This window comes from Corythoichthys intestinalis, chromosome 21, assembly GCF_030265065.1.
Source record: "Corythoichthys intestinalis isolate RoL2023-P3 chromosome 21, ASM3026506v1, whole genome shotgun sequence".
NCBI classification, from domain to species: Eukaryota; Metazoa; Chordata; class Actinopteri; order Syngnathiformes; family Syngnathidae; genus Corythoichthys; species Corythoichthys intestinalis.
This window is the reverse complement of record NC_080415.1, coordinates 39,068,200-39,088,416: the sequence shown is the minus strand read 5'-3', so window position 1 is coordinate 39,088,416 and position 20,217 is coordinate 39,068,200. Positions and strand designations below refer to the sequence as shown.

Below are 20,217 nucleotides of genomic sequence, written 5' to 3'. Positions count from 1 at the left end.
CACCACATAGCAGAGGATTGGAATTGGTATCACGAGCTAAACTGAGTTAAAATGATTACAAACTCTAAGTATAAAATGTACATAATTACACATATTATAAAGGCTGGTTACAAACTGTAGAAGTGCTGGCTGTCTCGTTACATGTCGGCTTTGATTCGAGTTTTTTCGCGTTGTGTTGTAATTCCAAGTGCTTCCTTGTTGAATTGGATGTCGAGTTTTTAGCGGTCGACAGTCTTTCTGAGCCTGCGCAGAGTTTGCAACGCACTGAGATATTTTTGTCATCTTTACTGGACGGATATGTGAAGTAATGGCTGTATCTCCAGTGAGTAAATGCAGCCGTTTGTTGTATCTCTCCGGCTCCTTTACTATTAGCATCCTGATAGGTCGCCACTAGCCAGGCAATGTTGTTGACCACCATGGCAGACGGCGCGCGCACAGGCAGGATGGTAATACACGTGACCCGTTTTTTTCCCCCCGATGAGAAAACGTGAGATGTGATGTCACTCCCAAACTCAAGCGCAGTATTTTCTTTTCAAATGCTCTTCGTGCATGACTACAATATTCTTCATTCTACATACAGTATGAGGCAACAACAAAATAGTAACGCACAGGCACCGAGGAAACTAACTTTAATCAGATTACTGGTTTGGAAAAATGAACGCGTTAGATTGCTCGTTACTGAAAGAAAGTAATCAGATTACAGTAACGCGTTACTGACAACACTGCTGACGACATGTTGGGAAAGCTAACGAGTGACACGCTGGAATTTCGGCAACGGGACCGGTGACGTCACGCACTGCGACGTAACGAGAATGGCGACCTATCACTTAAAATAATTTTATAAACTTTATTAAAACCAAAACATTAAGAGGGGTTTTAATATCAAATTATTACAACTCGTACTAACATTTATCTTTTAAGAATTACTTGTCTTAAAAATAGGGGATCCCTTTAAAGAGGGGAACAAGATCAAAAAATGCTTTTTCAACCTTGTCTGTGTTTTCCGCCATATATTTTCAAAAATCGTATCGTACAGTATCTGCATTGGCGGACACCACATAGAAGAGGATTGGAATTGGTATCGGGAGCTGAAAAATGATATCCGTGCATCACTCATATTTATTACAACTCTAAAAACGGAACGCCACTTCAAAGGATACAAAATAAGCCCCCCGTCCTCAATCATTAACCCAGTTGATGCTGAGCAATTATCCCCAACATGACATGGTAATCAGTAAATAACTATTTCTGTAGCCTCACAACTTTGAAGGGATTAAACCCTTTTTGCTATGTTTACCAATTTCCTTCATCCTTCCCTCCCTCCCCATTTTTTTTTTTTTTTTTTTAGTTTGAGAGCCTCTTGCCCTCCCCTCCCTCACTCTCGCTCGCTCGCGCTACCTCACTCGCACGCTGGCTGAGGGGGGGATTCGCTGAGACGCCTAACTGCGGCGATCTGCATTTCTCTCTCACCTTCACTTCATTGAAGATCTTATTTTTCCCCAGATTTTTTTTTCTTCTTGTAAGCCACAACTTTGCCGCAGAGCTACATAGATGCCATGGAAGAGAATTTGTGACTAACTACACCTTTCAATAGATGCCTTGGGCTTCCCATTTAAAGACTCTTTGGTGGATCATTCTTTTTGTGTGCTTTGTGTAGCTCTAGTCAAGACAACTGGATGAAGTGTTTCCATTTTTGTTTTCATTCACCTTTTGTTTCACCTCACAGACGCCCCTGCGGATTTTATGGAGTGTGACATTTTGGACATACGTGCCAAATTTGGAAGGAAATAGGCAAAAGGATGGCTGATGGAAGTAGTGCGACGTGCTGAAGGTTTCTCTCAAGCAAGACACCGCAGGTACTACTAACCTGCATGGCCGTTTTTAATTATAGTTGCCAGGCAGGGCGGAAAGTTAGTCCGCAGGACTTTCAAACAGCCATTCTCAAGGAGTCATTATCAAATATATTGGCTGTGCAATTTGAGCCATGATGAGAATACATTTCCATAATATTGTCAAGAACGCTGAGATAAATCACTGTCAGCCAGGAAATTAGCCATTAATTAGAGAGGCCATTTTAACACTTTCGGGGATGGACAGCTATTCAAAAGTTAGGACCGTTTATAGCAGGGGTGTTAAACTCATTTTGGTTCGCAGGGCAAATTCATGGCAATTTTATCTGACTGGGTTATTTTTCGCCAGATGAGTTTACTCCAGGCAAAATGGACTGGACGTCTAGCCGCGTCAATGGCACTGAAATTTGAGCATTCACGGCTAGTCCTCTCAGTTTAATTGAATTGGACGTCTATAGTTGTCGATGGAGAGTTAATTTTGTTTCACTTCCTGTACATTTCGGGGCAGTGTTGTTTTCATCAATGATGACGATAATGAAAATATTTTGTCAACGAACACTTTTTTTCATGAAGATAACGAGCTAAAAACATGTTTTGGGCAGTGTTGTCACAGATTACTTGAAAAAGAAATGTAAAAATATCGGACATGCCTTTTTTAAATATATATATATATTTTTTAATTGACTCGTTTTCTAATTGTATTTAACGTTACAGACAAAATGTCTAACACTCATCCAGAGTCTTTAGTTTTGGCTTAAAACAGGGCTATTAAATTTATCGCGTTAACGGTGGTAATTTTTTTTTTTTAAATTAATCACGTTACAATATTTAACGCAATTACCGCATGCGCTGCACGACCCACTCACGCATTGTCGTGTTCAATCTATAATGGCTCCACTTTATCTATGTATAGAGGTAAAAGGCAGCGTAAAATGAGTGAATTTTGGCAGTCTTTGTAGACTTTTTTTAATTGGCTAAAGCCTTAAATTCCCTCTCTCAACAATTAGAAATATCGTGAGAAGCAATTTGGGGAAGAAAGGCAGTGGTTGATCTTTTACTTAACACCCTATGTTATTTCCCAACGCAGAGAAGATATATCAATTGGTGCCACTACGCACAGTCATGGTTGCACTTCCCATCATGCATTTGGGCAGGACAGTAAAATGGCTACAGTATCATTTACTGAAAGCTCAACAAATACACTAGATGGCAATATTTAGTCACAATATACAATGTCACATTTATCCTTTAAGAATTACAAGTCTTTCTATCCGTGGATCCCTCTCACAGAAAGAATGTTAATAATGTAAATGCCATCTTGAGGATTTATTGTCATAATAAACAAATACAGTACTTATGTACTGTATGTTGAATGTATATATTCGTCTGAGTTTTATTCATTTTTTTCTTAATGCATTGCCAAAATGTATATGATTGGGAAAAATTATCGGGAATGATTGCAATTCAATCGGGGAAAGAAAAAAAAAAGCAATCGGATCAGGAAATATCGGGATCGGCAGATACTCAAACTAAAACGATCAGGATTGGATCGGGAGCAAAAAAAACATGATCGGAACAACCCTAGTTATAATCATTTGTTTCAGATACATTGTAATTATTTCTGTATAAAAATTAATTTGGTGTTCAAAAAGTATTTTTTCAAACTTGAGTCTTGAAAAACAGGGATGGTCTTATAATCAGGGCCGTCTTATATTCGAGTTATATGTATACATAAGTAGCGGCTCCAACCTATCGCTGGAACCCTCCAGAGTGAAGGAAAAATCCCACATTCATTCATGGACGCACACAGATCAACTTTCCCTCGCACATCTCAACAGGTGGCTGCACTCGGCTCGAATGTGCTCCCTCTCGCCACTCGCCTTTCTCATTCCCAAAACACTTAGCGCGTGTGACTCGAGACCTAAACAGGAAGTAACTATGAGCGGTTACCACGGAAACGAACATGTAGTGGGAACCTTTCTGACATTTTCTATTCAAAATGCTCTTTGGGTCCCGCGGAGTGCTGTGCCGGTTGGGGGGCTGCTGCTGTGGCTCGTGGGCCGGGTGGGCGGACTGGGGTGGTGGCGGGTTTGGGGTTGGTGGTGTGTCCCCTTTTCCCATCCCTGAGGGCCGGTTGACGTGAGCGCGGGTGACCCGGGAGACCACCCTGAATCCCTGGGGGGTGACGATGGCCCCTTTTCTGGGCTGCGGGAGGAGGGATGGACTGCGCTGTGAACCACCACCCTCCACCCCCGTTCGACCGCCCTCCCTCCCTGGGCTGGCTGGGTGGGGGCCGTTTCCCTGGGTTGGCGTCTGTGCGGTGTTTCCACTCATCTGCGTGGCTGTCACATGTTTGGTGGGTGCTCATGTGCAACTGGATGGGATTGGCCGTGCTCAGGTGGGAGGGTCCCGGTGCCGGGACTAGCGCTGGGGCGGCGTAGGGTCAGTTGCCGACGGGCTTATACTCACAAGGGATTCACACAATTACTGGGTTCTGGATCACTGAGCTGATTTGTGTACACTCTACCCCTCCCAATCACTTTGCTTATAGACTTCCCCACCCCCCTCCCCTTCTTTCCCTGGTCAACAAGCCCCCCACATGGTGTCAACCGGAAATACATTTAGTTGACGATAGCACCAACATATTAATAGTTAGTGTAGGCTTTCAATGTATTTCTTGTTTTTGTTTGTATTTCTTTTCTTTCCTTTCTTTTGTTTCTTTTCTTCGGTTCCCCCATAACCCCTTCCTGTTCGCTGCTTTGTCATACTAAATGAGATATGTTGAACGATCACAATGGGAGTAAGTCATACTCTCAATGTGAATCATTAAAACTGTTCAGACCAACCGGACACTTAGACTTCCATTCTCCGTGTCAAACAGCTAAACAGGACAGGTTTAAAAAAGAAAAAAAAAAGCTCTTTGTACATGAATACAAAACTTCTTCATTCTAAATTGATTATCAGGCAATAACAAAATAATAACGCACAGACACTAAGGAAATTAATCAGATTACTGCTTCGGAAAAATGAACGCATTATATTGCTCGTTACTGAAAGCAAGTAATCAGATTACAATAACGCGTTAAATAGTAACGCGTTGGTGACATCACTGGTATTAGGAGACAACAATATAACGAGACGATTGCCAGTTTTCGTCTGACGAGACAAAAATGCGCAACAGTTTCCGTCATGACATTTTATGTTTAATTAGCTCGTATCGTAGCAGTGAATCGCAGCCTTGACTTTTATTAACTGCATGTTGTGTATTTCTGTCGATAGAAAGTTCCGAGATGACGACGGTGTCCATGGAATCTGTCAAAGTCCTGGTTGAAAGGAGCGCCAATGCCACCGAACCCCCTCAGAGCTCCCACGAGGACCCGGCCGCCACCGCCGCCATCGGCACCATTCTCTCTGTCATGTTTCTTGTGGGAGTCTTGGGAAACATCTACACCCTGGTGGTGATGTGCCATTCCATGCGGAGCGCGGCCTCCATGTACATTTATATCATAAACCTAGCTTTGGCGGATCTGATGTATCTCCTCACCATCCCCTTTGTAGTTTGCACACACTTCCTCAAGCGCTGGTACTTTGGGGACGTGGGCTGTCGGATCCTCATTAGCGTGGACTTTCTAACCATGCACGCCAGCATCTTCACGCTGACAGTCATGAGCACCGAGCGCTACTTGGCAGTCCTCAAGCCATTGGATACGGTGAAGCGCTCGAAAAAGTACCGGAAAGCTATCGCCGTGCTGGTTTGGGGCGCCTCTTTGATTCTGACTTTACCAATGATCGTAAGCATTCAGCTGACCGAGATGGGCGGCAAGGCTATGTGTCTTCCTACCTTGTCGGCCCTGTCCTACAAGATTTACATCACCTTCCTGTTTTGCACAAGCATTGTTGCTCCGGGTCTGATCATTGGTTACCTCTACATCCAGCTTGCTCGGACTTACTGGGTTTCGCAGACTGTGACCTTCAAAACGACCAATAAGCTTCCTAATCTGAAGGTCAGTGAAGTTTTTTTTAAAATCTTTTTCATTTCAATTCTTAGATTCCAGGTTTTGTTTTAGGGTTCAGCATTTATAAGGGCATCATAACCCGGTCAAGTTTTTTTTGTGTTGTACGGATACCATTTTCTGGGGATCCCGATTCCGACATCATGTGTGCTACTGTATCGATATATTTTAGGGATATTTTCGTACCGGTGCAACGCTATTTTCAAGTATATCCAACCGAGCCGAGATTCTTAGAAGAACTGGGGTCAAATTTTTCATTTTGAACATATTATCCATGTATTTACCTGGGCAGTTCACAGGAAAACACAGCCTGTTTTCCCGCTTCCTCACTTGGCTAAAACTAAATTTGAATTTTTTTTTTTTTTTGCGGTTTAAAAAAAACACCAGAAACTACCTGGTAAACATTAGCATTATATAGCATTTAAACGACCGGACTTTTGCTATGTAAGTTAGCCAATTGCTGCATTGTTGCAATTGGCTAACATTGATAGCAAAAGTCCGCATGTTAGCCAATTGTTGTAAACATTTGCATTATATAGCGTTTAAGCTAGCGGACTTTTGCTATGCAAGTTAGCCAATTGTTGCAATTGGAAATGAATGAATGAAAGGTTTCCATCTAAAATTCCATTTAATTTTGATTTCCCCTCATTTCTCCAAATCTAAAAGCAAAACCTTAATTTTAACTTTTCAATAGTATAGGATGTACTTTAACATTGAAGATAATGTAAACATTGACTTTAAAAAAAAAAATTAAAAAAAAGATATAAGTAACATACATTATGGACAGTAAAATGGAATATATTTTATTGACAAAGCAAGCATTCACTTTAATATATATTATAAGGAAATAAATAAGTAGCCATAAATAAGTAGCCTTATGTAGTAGTTTGCATGTGCTGTGCTGCATGTGCTCAGCGACGCGACTTGTCAGAGACAGAGAGAGACGCTGGGAAGAACTACGTAGAAGAAAGAAAGAAATGATAAATATTGGTGGATTACACTACACAAGCTCTTTATTAGGCTTGTTAACACTTGTGTATGTAAATCTGACGTTACTAGATTGTTCTTATTGGTGATGCATGTGTGGCAGCATGGCAGTTTTTTTTTTTTTTTTAATACATGGGGTTTTGACAGTTGCGTCATATTTTCGGGATCAAAGCACCAAATGCCGGACCAGCGTTCCGCCTGAAAAGTTCATGCCGGTACGCCGTTCCGCTTCGTTCCAGTCCACTTTCACCCCCTGCATATAATGGTAATGTTTACAACAACTGGCGAACTTGCATGTCAAAAGTCCGCTAGCTTAAATGCTATATAATGGTAATGTTTACAACAATTGGCTAACTTGCATGGCAAAAGTCAGCTTGCTTAATGCTATGTAATGCTAATGTTTACAACAACAAGCTAACTTGCATAACAAAAGTCCACTAGCTTAAATAATATATAATGCTAATATTTATAACAATTGGCTAACTTGCATAGCAAAAGTCTGCTAGCTTAAATGCTATATAATGCTAATGTTTTCAACAATTGGCTAACTTGCGTAGCAAAAGTCCGATAGCTTAAATGCTATATAATGCTGATGGTTACAACAACTAGCTAACTTGCATAGTAAAAGTCCGCTAACTGAATTGCTATGTAATGCCGATGTTTCCAACAACTGGCTAACTTTCATAGCAAACGTCTGCTAGCTTAAATGCTATATAATGCTAATGTTAACAACAACTGGCTAACTTGCATAGCAAAAGTCTGCTAACCTAAATGCTATATAATCCTAATGTTTACAATAATTGGCTAACTTGCATAGCAAAAGTCCGCTAGCTTCATAATGCGAATTATTTTTAAACAAAAATAGCATAGAAGTTTGCTTGTCTTTATTAAATGCTTCATTGAGTAATTCCAGTCAAATCCACTCAATGCTGAGAACACACAATGAGTTGGCACAGCTCACTAGTGTTTAACAAGCTAAACGATGATTGACACATTCGGTGTCTTTGAAGGTAGCGCTGCCAAGCTTCACTGGCAAGATCAGAGCTTCAACGCCTGTCAATCATCGTTAACTTTAACAAGCAAAAATCGCAGTGCACTGCCGACCAAGAAAAGCAGTAGGAGAGAGAGTTGCGCTGTACGAGCATGACGCAGGAAAACATAAATATATTTTCTTATGAATTAAAAACACGATCCTTTCCACACGATTCTAATGGCGCGATCCCTAGTCCCTATCTTGATTTTTAAAAATTATATATATACATATACTGTATATATAATTTGGCTTGCTCGCCAGTGCCCCAGTTTTGTATTAGGTCTAGTGACGCCCTTGGTATTTGTGCAACACTATTTTCAGTGATATGCAACCGAGCTGAGATTCTTAGAAGAACTGGGGTCAGATGAGCATTTTTCATTTTGAACAGATTATCCATGTATTCACCTGAGCAGTTCACAGGGAAACACAGCCTGTTTTCCCTCTTCCTCACTTGGCTAACACTAAACATGAATTGATCTGTTTGCTACTGCCTTGCTCTTTCTCACAAACACATTGGCAACAAACGTGGCTGTCAATGGTCTCATATCAAGCGCACACATGATAACGGCGCATAAAGCACGTAGCAGGAAACCTTCTGAGTGACCGTGATGAGGCCATCAACTTCACAATCACAATCCAGAAATAGGAGACCTATCAGGGCATTGCAGAGATTTTTGTCTGATTTGATTTCTGAACTCCAACTATTAAAGAAGCACATTTCTGGGACAAGAAAAGACCTATAGATGTTGGATGTAAAAATAAATCAATCAATCAATACTGGAACTATGCTTGTATAATGAACATTTTCCACATCATTATGCGAGTGACGTTTTGACTCCGATACCGAATACTAGTTCTGTGCTATCGGTTGATACTGTCCTGAAACCACATTTCTTAAATTACAAGATATATACAGGTAGTCCCTGGGTTACGAACGAATTCCGTTCCTACGCTGACGACATAACCCGAATTTCCTTGTAAGTCGGAATCAACCCTTTGAATAACCCCCAAATCTTAAAATAACTAACCAAGAACATGGATTGTACGTCATTGTACCGTCCTCGCCAAGACGTTGGGGCTAAATCCTAGCTAGACATCAAGCTAAGCACCGAAATGACGACGTCAGACGTACGTGTGGTTTCCTGACTTTATTCAGCTGCTCATGACGTCAACACTTGCAGAATGAACCTAAAATGAAATGAAATCAGTCTCCAATAACAGCAATTCAAATTTGCGTAGGGTGACCATATTTTGATTTCCAAAAAAGAGGACACTCAGCCCGGCCTCAAGATACTTGAATTTTACTCCAAGTTCACTCAAAGATGCCTTTATCACTTTAATATATTTAATGTGTGCCCCCTCACTCTGGATGGATAAATGCAGTTTTGAAAAAAAATAAATAATGACTAAAAATATATATATATATACACACACACACAGTAGGCTATGTGCCAACTAAACATTTTTATAAATTACTAACACTACAATTGTCCTTGACAAATTGTTATTCCCATTCAATTGATATTCTCATTCAATGTTCTAGATTGCACACAATCAATAACCGAAATAAACTGACAAACTATTCAACCAGCATGTTTCCAAACGTAGCAGATCAAAAACTATGTTTCCCATAATGCCTAGCGTGGTTTAGCTTACTGATAGCTAGCTGAGGCAAAAATCTAACTTTGCTATAAAAGTTTACAATCATCGGCAGCGCAACGATGCGACACCAAACGGGATTTTACAGTCAAAGCTCCGACAGAAGTCAACAGTTGCCATTATATACTTATTTATCGTAAAAAAACTTAACAACTGGGCTGGCGTTGTGGCCAAATGTAGATGTCGGTAATGCCTCATGATAGGGGTAAACTGCCAACAAAAACAAGAAGAACTACTCCTTCCTCCCTACTACTTGGAGCCATGTCATCGCAGGCAGGCGCCGCCACCCAGCGGCCAGAGGGATTCTCTTCAAATTGGTCCCGTGAAAAATCATAAAAACCGGACATTTTTATGAATTTATAAAACCCGCCCGGACGACGAGGATACTACGTGAAAGTAGGACTTGTCCGGGCAAAAGAGGACGTTTGGTTACCCTAAATTTGCGTTTACAAGTAGCTTCTGATACAGCAACAACAAACGATTAGCATGTATCAGTTACCGTCCGCCAATCATCAAAAACAATGACATCAACTCACCCCAAGTATTCAATCACAATTGAAAACGCACAACAAACAGTACAAAAGGCGTAAATACAGCCGTCGCCTCTGTAGGCTTCACAAGCAATAAATGTGCGCGCAGGCTGTCACCTCTGTCACTCAGCTGCTCTACATGTGCGTGTGTGGGCTCAGGCTGGGCGGCCGCGTCTGTACATGCGCTCGCTTCCTTTTCAACGCTTCCACGCCAAAATAAAAGCATGCATCATAAAACAAATGTCAACATAAAAAAAAAAAAGTGTTTGGTCCGTCGTTACCCGGGGACACTCATGCAAAGCTGTCGGGACACGAGGGCCGAATGAAGAGGACGCTGGGATACACACATACAGTACACATAAGGTAGAGGTCCCTCTTAGCCAATTGGATGCCAGGAATGCTTGGAAATATCCAATGGCAGAGCAGCTATAAGTACGTTACTTTCATTAAACTCTGCGAGTACCAGCCATACTGTATTTTTGCCTTTCGTATCATGAAATTTCTTTCGTAGCCATTACAGCTCTAAAATGTGTTAGTTTGAGATATCTTCGTTTTTTTAAAAAAATCCATTGAACATGATTTTTTTTTTTTTTTAAACATAGTAGCAAATTGGAATATAATCTATCCATCAAGCCATCATCTTCTGCTTGTCCCGGGGTCGGGTCGCGGGAGCAGCAACTTTAACAGGGAAGCCCAGACTTCCTCTCCCCAGCCACTTCAAGCCCCCCCTCGCTCCCCCTTAACTCTATGTATGAGCCGAAGTATTCCCATATCAGCGATTTCGTTTTGCTCAATGGGGGAAAAAAGTTCAGGTGTTTCACCTCCTCCAGCCATCGTGCAGCACAGCTTACTCACTGACACTGAGCAACGACCGGTGGGGGAGGGTTGAGCCTTGCAGCTGCAAGCGAGGGTTTTCTCCATGCATTTTTTTGGACATAAACAATAGCCTATACCGTAGGGACGTTATGACAGGAATTTAGAAGTTTTGAAACCTTGACGTTTTCATACCACGGTATACCTTAAAATCGGGAATCGGCACATGTCTAATGTAAGGACTAGAGCTGTCAAACGATTAAGATTTTTTATCGAGTTAATTACAGCTTAAAAACTAATTAATCATAATTAATCGCAATTCAAACCATCTCTAAAATATGCCATATGTTTCTGTAAATTATTGTTGGAATGGAAAGATAAGACACAAGACGGATATATACATTCAACATAAGGTATTAAGTACTGTATTGGTTTATTATAACAATAAATCAACAAGATGGCATTAACATTATTAACATTCTGTTAAAGCGATCCATGGATAGAAAGACTTGTAGTTCTTAAAAGATAAATGTTAGTACAAGTTATAGAAATTTTATATTAAAACCCCTCTTAATGTTTTCGTTTTAATAAAATTTGTAAAATTTTCAATCCAAAAATAAACTAGTAGCTCTCCATTGTTGATGTCAATAATTTCACAATGCTCATGTTGTGCTAAAACCCATAAAATCAGTCGCACCCAAGCGCCAGCAGATGGCGACAAAACACCGAAAAACACAAGTAACAAGTGGACATTACACTGTGCTGTCATTTTAATCTGTTTGAGTGGGGCATGTGTGTTAAATACGTCAAATATTTTAATGTGATTAATTTAAAAAATTAATTACCGCCCGTTAACGCGATAATTTTGACAGCTCTAGTAGAGACGTTATTAAGTAGAGGTACCGATATACATTCTTCTCAAAAATGTAAATCTCTGGGTACTTACTTAGTATTTACAATCCTTCCACTTCAAACGGCTTGAACGTCTACTTGTCATAAACAACTTTATGGGAGGGTGCATCTTGGCAAGAGGAAGGACAAATTTTTATTTTACTTTTTTAATTGGTCATCATTAACTGTGCAGTGGCTGCCAAGACCGTGTACTCATGCTTAGTATCTCTTGGAGAAAATGCAGGGTTTGTTAGAGAAGGGCAAGCTGTTATTTGTGTTCAAATGCTTATCAATGCCATTAAATTGGGTTTGTTCAAGGGGATCAAAGGTGAGATCATGAACAGAAAAGCAATGGTATCTCAATGGTGTCATGGCAACACCGGGAAATCGAAGCATTTACTAAGCTACCAATCAGACCTATGTAATACATGGGTATTTAACAAAGCCATCATTCAACAATGTGTGCAACAGTTGTCCAAGTATAATCAATAGTTCTTTTCTGTCTTTCACTCCAAAGGTTCTCTACCTGATTTTCACCATTGTGCTCCTGTTTTGGGCATGTTTCTTGCCTTTTTGGATCTGGCAACTCCTGGGTCAGTACCATCCGTCACTGCCCCTGTCCTCCACGGCCAAGCGCAACATCAATTACCTGACAACATGTCTGACGTACTCCAACAGCTGCATAAACCCCTTCCTATACACACTGCTTACCAAGAACTACAAGGACTACGTGAGGAAACACAACCGGTCGTGGTCGGCCGGGAGTTTTTTTGACAGGAGGGGGCGTTGGCAGCGCTCGCCGCGCAGGTCGCCGTCCGCGAGCAGTCAGCAGTGTACGGAGAGCTTCATGCTCACGCACACGGCGTCCTTGCGTGCACATAACAGCAGCTTGTGAGTGAGGTAAGCATGTTTTCCTGATGTGTAGTGTACAGGCACGTGCAGAGGGGGGTGCGGAGGGTGCTTGAGCACCTGCACCTACATGCCCAAAGTGCCCCTTTTGACTGGGCTTTTTTTTGGGTGTGTGGTGAGGAGTCTGAGGACATGTGGTGGTTAAAAACAAACGGTGTTACCCTATTAAACCCTGTTCGAGCAAATACTGTAGTGAAAATTCTTACACCAGGTTTATTGTGATGATTTTTAAAAATAATACACTACCGTTCAAAAGTTTGGGGTCACTTAGAAATGTCCTCCTTTTTGGAAGAAAAGCAGTTTTGACATTAAACTAATGAGAAAAACACTCTACACATTATTAATGTGGTAAATGAGTATTCTAGCTGGAAACGTCCGGTTTTAATGCAATATCTATATAGTTTTGTAAAGAGGCTCATTTACAGCAAATGTCGCTCCAGTGTTCTAATGGTACATTGTACTTGCTAGTTGCCTTAGAAGGATAATAGATGATTAGAAAACCTTGTGCAATTATGTTGGCCCAGCTCAAAACAGTTCAGGTGGTTAGAGAAGCTATAAAACTGATCTTCCTTGGAGCTGGTTGGGTATCTGAAGCATCACCTTTGTGGGTTTGATTAAAGTCTCAAAATTGTCAGAAAAAGACAACTTTCACGTGAAAGTTGACAATCTGTTCTTAGAAATGGAGGCTATTCCATAAGAGAACTTGCCAAGAAATTGAAGATTTCCTATAACGATGTGTACCTCTCCCTTTAGAGAGCAGCACAAATGAGATCTAACCAGAGTAGAAAGAGAAGCAGGAGGCCCCGCTGCACAACCGAGCAAGAAGATGAGTACATAAAAGTTTGAGAAATACCGTATTGGTCCGAATATAAGACGGTGTTTTTTGCATTGAAATAAGACTGAAAAAGTGGGGGTCGTCTTATATTCGCGGTCTAGACATTATACCCATTCACGACGCTAGATGGCGCCAGATATCTTTGAAGCGATGTTCTGTCATGACAGATCTCAGCTACTTTCAAGTTTAACCAGTTTGCATTATTTTATTGCAATGTTTTTCCTTATTCAGATTTGTTTCAAGACTACAGTTACAGTTAAACTTCACTTTGATGGTTAATGTAGTTATTGCAATTTTGTTGTTTTATCACAATAGATTGGTTTATTTACATTTCAAAAACCAGAAGCCATTCATTTACGAATGTGATTGCACTTTTGTTTAAATTTTTAAATGTTCAGATATTAAGATTTGAATTAGGTAAAATAACATGCTCTTTCTCTCAAATATGTACTGTAATTATTTTCTGTCTGAAAATTAATTTGGTGTTCAAAAAGTCTTTTTCACACTTGAGTCTTGAAAAAGAGGGGGTCGTCTTATAAATAGGGTTGGGAATATCTGGCATGAAGCCGATTTGATATGTATCTACACAGGTTATTCGATTAAAAAACGATACATTTTTAAGGCCGAGCGATTCGATACGATTCGATACAGTTTAAGAACGTTACGGTTTGATACAGAGTGAAAACGATACAATAGGAAATATTTGTTGTGTGTGTTAGTACAGTATTTTAAACATATAAAAAAAGACTAAAGATTAAATGAAACAACAAAATTTCATACCAATGTTATGTTTAATTTTTTTTATGGAAAAAAAATAATAAAGCTTACTATTTGACCATCATTTTGTTGGATGGGATTGATAATAATATAAAACTCCAGTGGCAGACAACAATAAAGTGCAGTAATTTAATTACTGTATTTCCAGTTGTTTTGAACACAATAGGTAAGTAATTTAAGTGCAAACTTTCAACGTAAACATCTTACAAGCAAAAAATATTAATTATATGCAGCAGCTCTAGAAAAAAAGAATTTAACCTGCTAGGGTTATCATAAATAAATTATAAATTATCCTTTACCACTGGTATAACTGCAGGGAAAAAAACATGGCATTTTAGACAGACAGGTCTATAATCATTACTTTAACCTTATACGCAGCAAAGTCATTCACTTATGCCTGTGCTTCCACATTTTTTTATTCCTCATCACTGTCTATATCTTTTTTGAAGGGCAGATTTTTCTTGAGGAAGATCAACTGATCCACATGTTCATGTTTAAGTAGACTGCGTTTCGTGGAAACAATATGCCGCCCTTTCCACCATTGTAGTGGGTTATTTTTCAGGGTTAAAAACTCACGATCTCTGTACCGCTTCACACTAGCTCTGTCCCATGCGAACAGATCTGGCTGCCTTCGTCACTTCAAAGTCCGACTTTTCTTTTTCCGGGGTGCGTTGAAAATCAATCGCTGCACGTCGCTGGCGTGGTGCGCAAACTGTCAATTTTTTTAGCATGTTGCTTCGTTGCCACTACTAGTTTCGTTTTGGGCTGTGAAGAAAACGCTGCGGAGCGTGCGTTACAGTGGTTTTGTTAGCTCTCGCGTTGTTATGGCACGCCCGTGACGATCGGGTAATGACGGCGACTAGCGGTTCCGCCGAAATGAATGGGAAGTTGAGGCAACCACGACGTCGGTCACAATCTAAGTGCGCTGTGTGGTGAATGACACAAGTGCAGCATGTGAGGTAAAAGCTACAGTAAATTATCATATTGAGCAATGCATTGAACTAGGCATTAGAAGCCGATTCTTGTGTTTGTGATAGCCGACTTCTATCTCTACTGTCGGTTCATTGAATATTTAATGACTAAATACTGTCAAATGGTAAGTTTACTATCGATACAGCTGTATCTCTCACATGTAAAACTGGATATCCGGTCGTATCGGTTTATCGTTCTCAAGCTTACTTATAATCAGGGCCGTCTTATATTCGAGCCAATACGGTAGATGCCTTGCAGGTCCTCATCTAGCAGCTTCATCAAATTGTACCAGTAAAACGCCAGTGTCAATGTAGACAGTGAAGAGACGACTCCGGGATGCTGGTTTTCAGGGCAGCGTGGCAAAGGGAAAAGCTTGATCTGAGACTGGATAATAAAAGGAAACAATTAATATGGGCAAAAGAACACAGACGTTGGACAGAGGAAAATTTGAAAAAAGTGTCATAGTATGAGATGTTTGGACTTTGGATCAAAGAAAAGAACATTTGTGAGATGCGCAACAACTGAAAAGATGCTGGAAGAGTACCTGATGTCATCTGTCAACCATGGTGAAGATAATGTGATGGTCTGGGGTTGCTTTGGTGCTGGTAAAGTGGGAGATTTGTACAAGGTCAATGGGATTTTAAATAAGGAAGGCTATCACTCTATTTTGCAATGCCATGCCATACCCTGTAGACACGCTCGTTTGGAGTCAATTTCATCCTACAACCTGACAATGACCCAAATCACACCTCCAAATTATGCAAGAACTATTTCGGAAAGAAGGCAGCTGGTATTCTATCTGTAATGGAGTGGCCAACACAGTCAACAGATCTCAAACCCGTTGAGCTGTTGTGGGAGCAGCTTGACCTTATGGTACGCAAGAAGTGCCCATCAAGCCAATCCAACTTGTGGGAGGTGCTTCTGGAAGCGTGGAGTGAAAGTTCTCCAGATTACCTCAACAAATGAACAGCTAGTATGTCATAGGTCCGCAAAGCTGTAATTGTTGCAAAATGAGCATTCTTTGATGAAAGCAAAGTTTGAAGGAGAAAATTATTATTTGAAATAAAAATCCTTATCCTTGTCAATGTCTTGACTATACAGTGTATCACAAAAGTGAGTACACCCCTTGCATTTCTGCAGATATTTGAGTATATCTTTTCATGGGACAACACCAAATGACTAGGGCTGTCAAACGATTAAAATTTTTAATCGAGTTAATTACAGCTTAAAAATTAATTAATCGTAATTAATCGCAATTCAAACCATCTATAAAATATGCCATATTTTTCTGTAAATTATATATATATTCTGTGAGATAAATTGTTGGAATGGAAAGATAAGACACAAGATGGATATATACATTCAACATACGGTACATAAGGACTGTAGTGGGCATTTCACTCTACTGTCATTTAAATCTGTCTATGCTGTCCTCACTCCGAAGCGTCTACTTTTTCCAAAGCTAGACAGCTAGTGAACGACGCCTTAATAATTAGACTTCTTCCTTTTTCATCTGATTTATTAATAAACCATTGTCCTCTTTAGACCGTCGTAAAACTACAAAATAAAAGTACACAAGCATTGCATTAGCAACAACGTTAGCTTAGCACGCTATACAGGTTCACTAAACATAAACAAAAAGCGTCTCATACAAAAAATATAACATTTCGCTTACTAACATAATATGTACATTCTTTACAACAACCATACTTACGGACAAATCTTGTCCACGGATCATATAAGCACAACATTATCAGCCCGAGACGTCGTGCAGCCATAATGAACTGGCAAGAAAACAATAAACCATGTCGCAAAACGACCACAAGAATTCGCTGTTGGACAGCACAAAAAGTCTTGCTGTAAAACTTACTAAAAGGCAGAATACTTTCTGAGCTGGACATGTGCGTTAATTGCGTCAAATATTTTAACGTGATTAATTAAAAAAAAATTAATTACCGCGCGTTAACGCGATAATTTTGACAGCCCTAAAAATGACACTTTGACACAATAAAACGTAGAAGAGGTGGGGGTCATTCCCACCACCATGCTTGACTATAGGCATGACACATTTATCTCTGTACTCCTCACCTGGTCGCTGCCATACATGCTTGAGACCATCAGAACCAAACAAATTAATCTTCGTCTCATCAGACCATAGGACATGGTTCCAGTAATCCATGTGCTTTGCTGACATGTCTTCAGCAAACTGTTTGCGGGCTTTCTTGTGTACCGTCTTCAGAAGTCATCTTGATTTATTGTTATAAATAAACAAATACAGTACTGATGTACCATATGTTGAATATATGTATCTATCTTGTGTCTTATTTTTCCATTCCAACAATAATTTACAGAAAAATATGGCATATTTTATAGATGGTTTGAATTACGATTAATTAATTTTTAAGCTGTAATTAACTCGATTAAAAATTTTAATCGTTTGACAGCCCTAATGAAAACATATACTTAAATATCTGCAGAAATGCGAGGGGTGTAGTCACTTTTGTGATACACTGTATTTTCTATTCATTTTGAAACTCATTTTAAAAATAAAAGAGTGACTTTTGAAGGAAAACACAAAATTGTCTGGGTGACCCCAAACTTTTGAACAATAGAGTAAGTTATGTTCAAATATTGCAATTTAAATTTGCTAATAAAATCCAGACATTTATCCATTTAGTTTTCAAAATGTTTTTTTTTTAGTGCTGCAGCGATTAGTCGATTAACTCGAGTCTTCGATTAGAAAAAAAATATTCGAATTAAATTTTGCTGCTTCGAGTATTCGTTTAATTAAAGTGGCTTTGTAATGTTTTGTTTTGAAAGTGTTCACATTTAGTTTTATTGATTTGGTTGGATACAATGCCCTCTAATCTGTCTCATTTCACATGCCTGAATCCAGCTGCTCCCTGTTAGGACCAACATATGTTTTTTTTTTCAAGCATTTGTAATTGAGTTTAAAGGTATATTTAGCCATTTTTTGTGAGAATATGTGTTTAAACTATTTGTTAAGAGCATTGTTTTTAAAAAAAAAAAAAAAAAAAAACTTGGCATTTTATAGCATTTAAGTAAGCGGACTTTTGTTATGCAAGTTAGCCAATTGTTCTTTTACATACCTACATACATATATCTTTATTTATTATACCGTTTGAGGCCCAGGTCAGGTATTTTAATTCTTTATGTTCCTTTTTTACTCGATTATTTGAACAAACTAGTTCATCGATTAATCGACTACCAAAATAATCGATAGCTGCAGCCCTAGTTTCTTTAGTAGTTTTTGAAAACAACGGTTGAAAACAAACATGTATTTTGCATTGATCATTTAGCTCATCAATTAATTTGGTTCATATTTGTGACAAATGTAGCCTTGACCCCTGTTCACCTAATCTGTTGGGTCTTATCAATGTCCCATCTCCAGCAAAAAGTGTACATGCAGCTTATGCTGTTATATCGTCCCTACCAATGTTGAGACCAAACCTACGCCCTTGTCCACGAGTGATCAACTCATTTAAATTCCTGGCAGCTGCACGAAAAGACCTTTCATTGCCCCTACCAAAATGGCCTCAGGGCAGCGTGTTGGTAGGTGCGACGTTCCCGTCAAAGTCACTAAAATGAAATCATAATTAGCTTATTTCTCAACTGATTTTTGAAAGATTATTTTATGAACGTCAAAGCATCTGCTATTTATTGATTCATCGGCTGCCTCCCACTTCAAATAGATTGGACGTCTACTAGTGATAAGCGCATTTAAATTCACAGCAGGAGGATGATTGGACATCTATCATCATCTTGGGAAGGCGAGAAGTGCTCTCTGGCTATCTTGGCTAGGGCAAGCAGGTGATGGAAAAAATAAATATTGCAGAGCATTGGCGCAATATTTCTTTGTACTTGCCGATACGATGGCATCATTATAGTGCTGTATTGATACCAGAGGTAGGTAGAGTAGCCAAAAATTTGAGTCAAGTAAGAGTAGCGTTACTTCAAAATAATATTACTCATGTAAAAGTAAAAGTAGTCATCCAAAAAAATGTCAAGTACGAGTAAAAACGTATTTGTTGAAAAGAACACTCAAGTAATAAGTAACATTGTGAGTAACTGCTTACAATATTTGATTTTATTTTTATTTTTTTTCCAAACGATGGTATTTTTTTTCTCAGCACAAAGTTATCTATATGAACTACGGGCTGCAGCTATCGAATATTTTAGTAACCGAGTAATCGACTGAAAATTCTATCGATTAATCGAGTAATCGGATAAAACATTTTTTTTAGGTAAAGAGCTATTCTACAGATACATGAGAAAAAAAGACATTTAATCCAATATTGAACAATGTTCAATCAATCAATGTCTTTATTTTCAAAGTACATTGTTGAAAACAGCCAACAATTGCATCTAAGATGTGACTAGAAAAAGAAATTCACTGCTTTCACTCAAAAAACTTCTAGACCTTATATATATATATATATATATACCCATTGGCAGTGTATCAAATCCTTGTTCTCCCCACTGAATACATATAAAAACATATTTCCTACCTAAAAATGTAATTACGCTTGATAACACACATCACTTGAAAGCTATGTGTTTTTCCCACGTGTTTCAATTTAGTTTCCATTTGTGTCAAGCTATTTTTAAGTTAAGTTTTAAGTTAGTCTAAACTGTAAGTACTGGTAGGATTTTGAGTTTTTGCAGTGTTCAAAATAAATGTATGATACCTGCTGTATTGGAGCACATTTATTCAGCAATGACTACTGAGCTAAAACTGACAGTTAGCTTTATTATGTTTTAATTTTACACCCTCATTGTGTTTTTACAGATTAAATAAAGCCTGTATGTAAAAGACACGTTAGCCACACATGGACAGTGGTCATAATCAATAGAAACCTAGCCCTCCGAAGGGCTAACGTTATGTGAGCATGTGACAGTAACGTTATATTTATTAGTGATGAGAAGT

The 20,217-nt window shown here is 39.2% G+C and overlaps 1 protein-coding gene across 3 annotated transcripts in view; it reads left to right on the top strand.

Moving 5' to 3' along the window:
* Positions 1-20,217, top strand: part of LOC130909424 (urotensin-2 receptor) — a 50,606-nt gene that overhangs the window by 4,982 nt on the left and 25,407 nt on the right. Inside the window, exons 1-4 of one of the 3 annotated variants that reach the window (XM_057825879.1) lie at positions 1,420-1,519; positions 1,727-1,856; positions 5,130-5,854; positions 12,294-12,676. In XM_057825879.1, coding sequence (XP_057681862.1) covers positions 5,141-5,854; positions 12,294-12,671 — 1,092 coding nt within the window. In that variant the 5' untranslated portion in view covers positions 1,420-1,519; positions 1,727-1,856; positions 5,130-5,140 and the 3' untranslated portion in view covers positions 12,672-12,676. Of the gene's footprint in view, positions 1-1,419; positions 1,627-1,726; positions 1,857-5,129; positions 5,855-12,293; positions 12,677-20,217 lie in introns of those variants that run through there. The other 2 variants (XM_057825878.1, XM_057825880.1) reach the window with 2 other exon arrangements.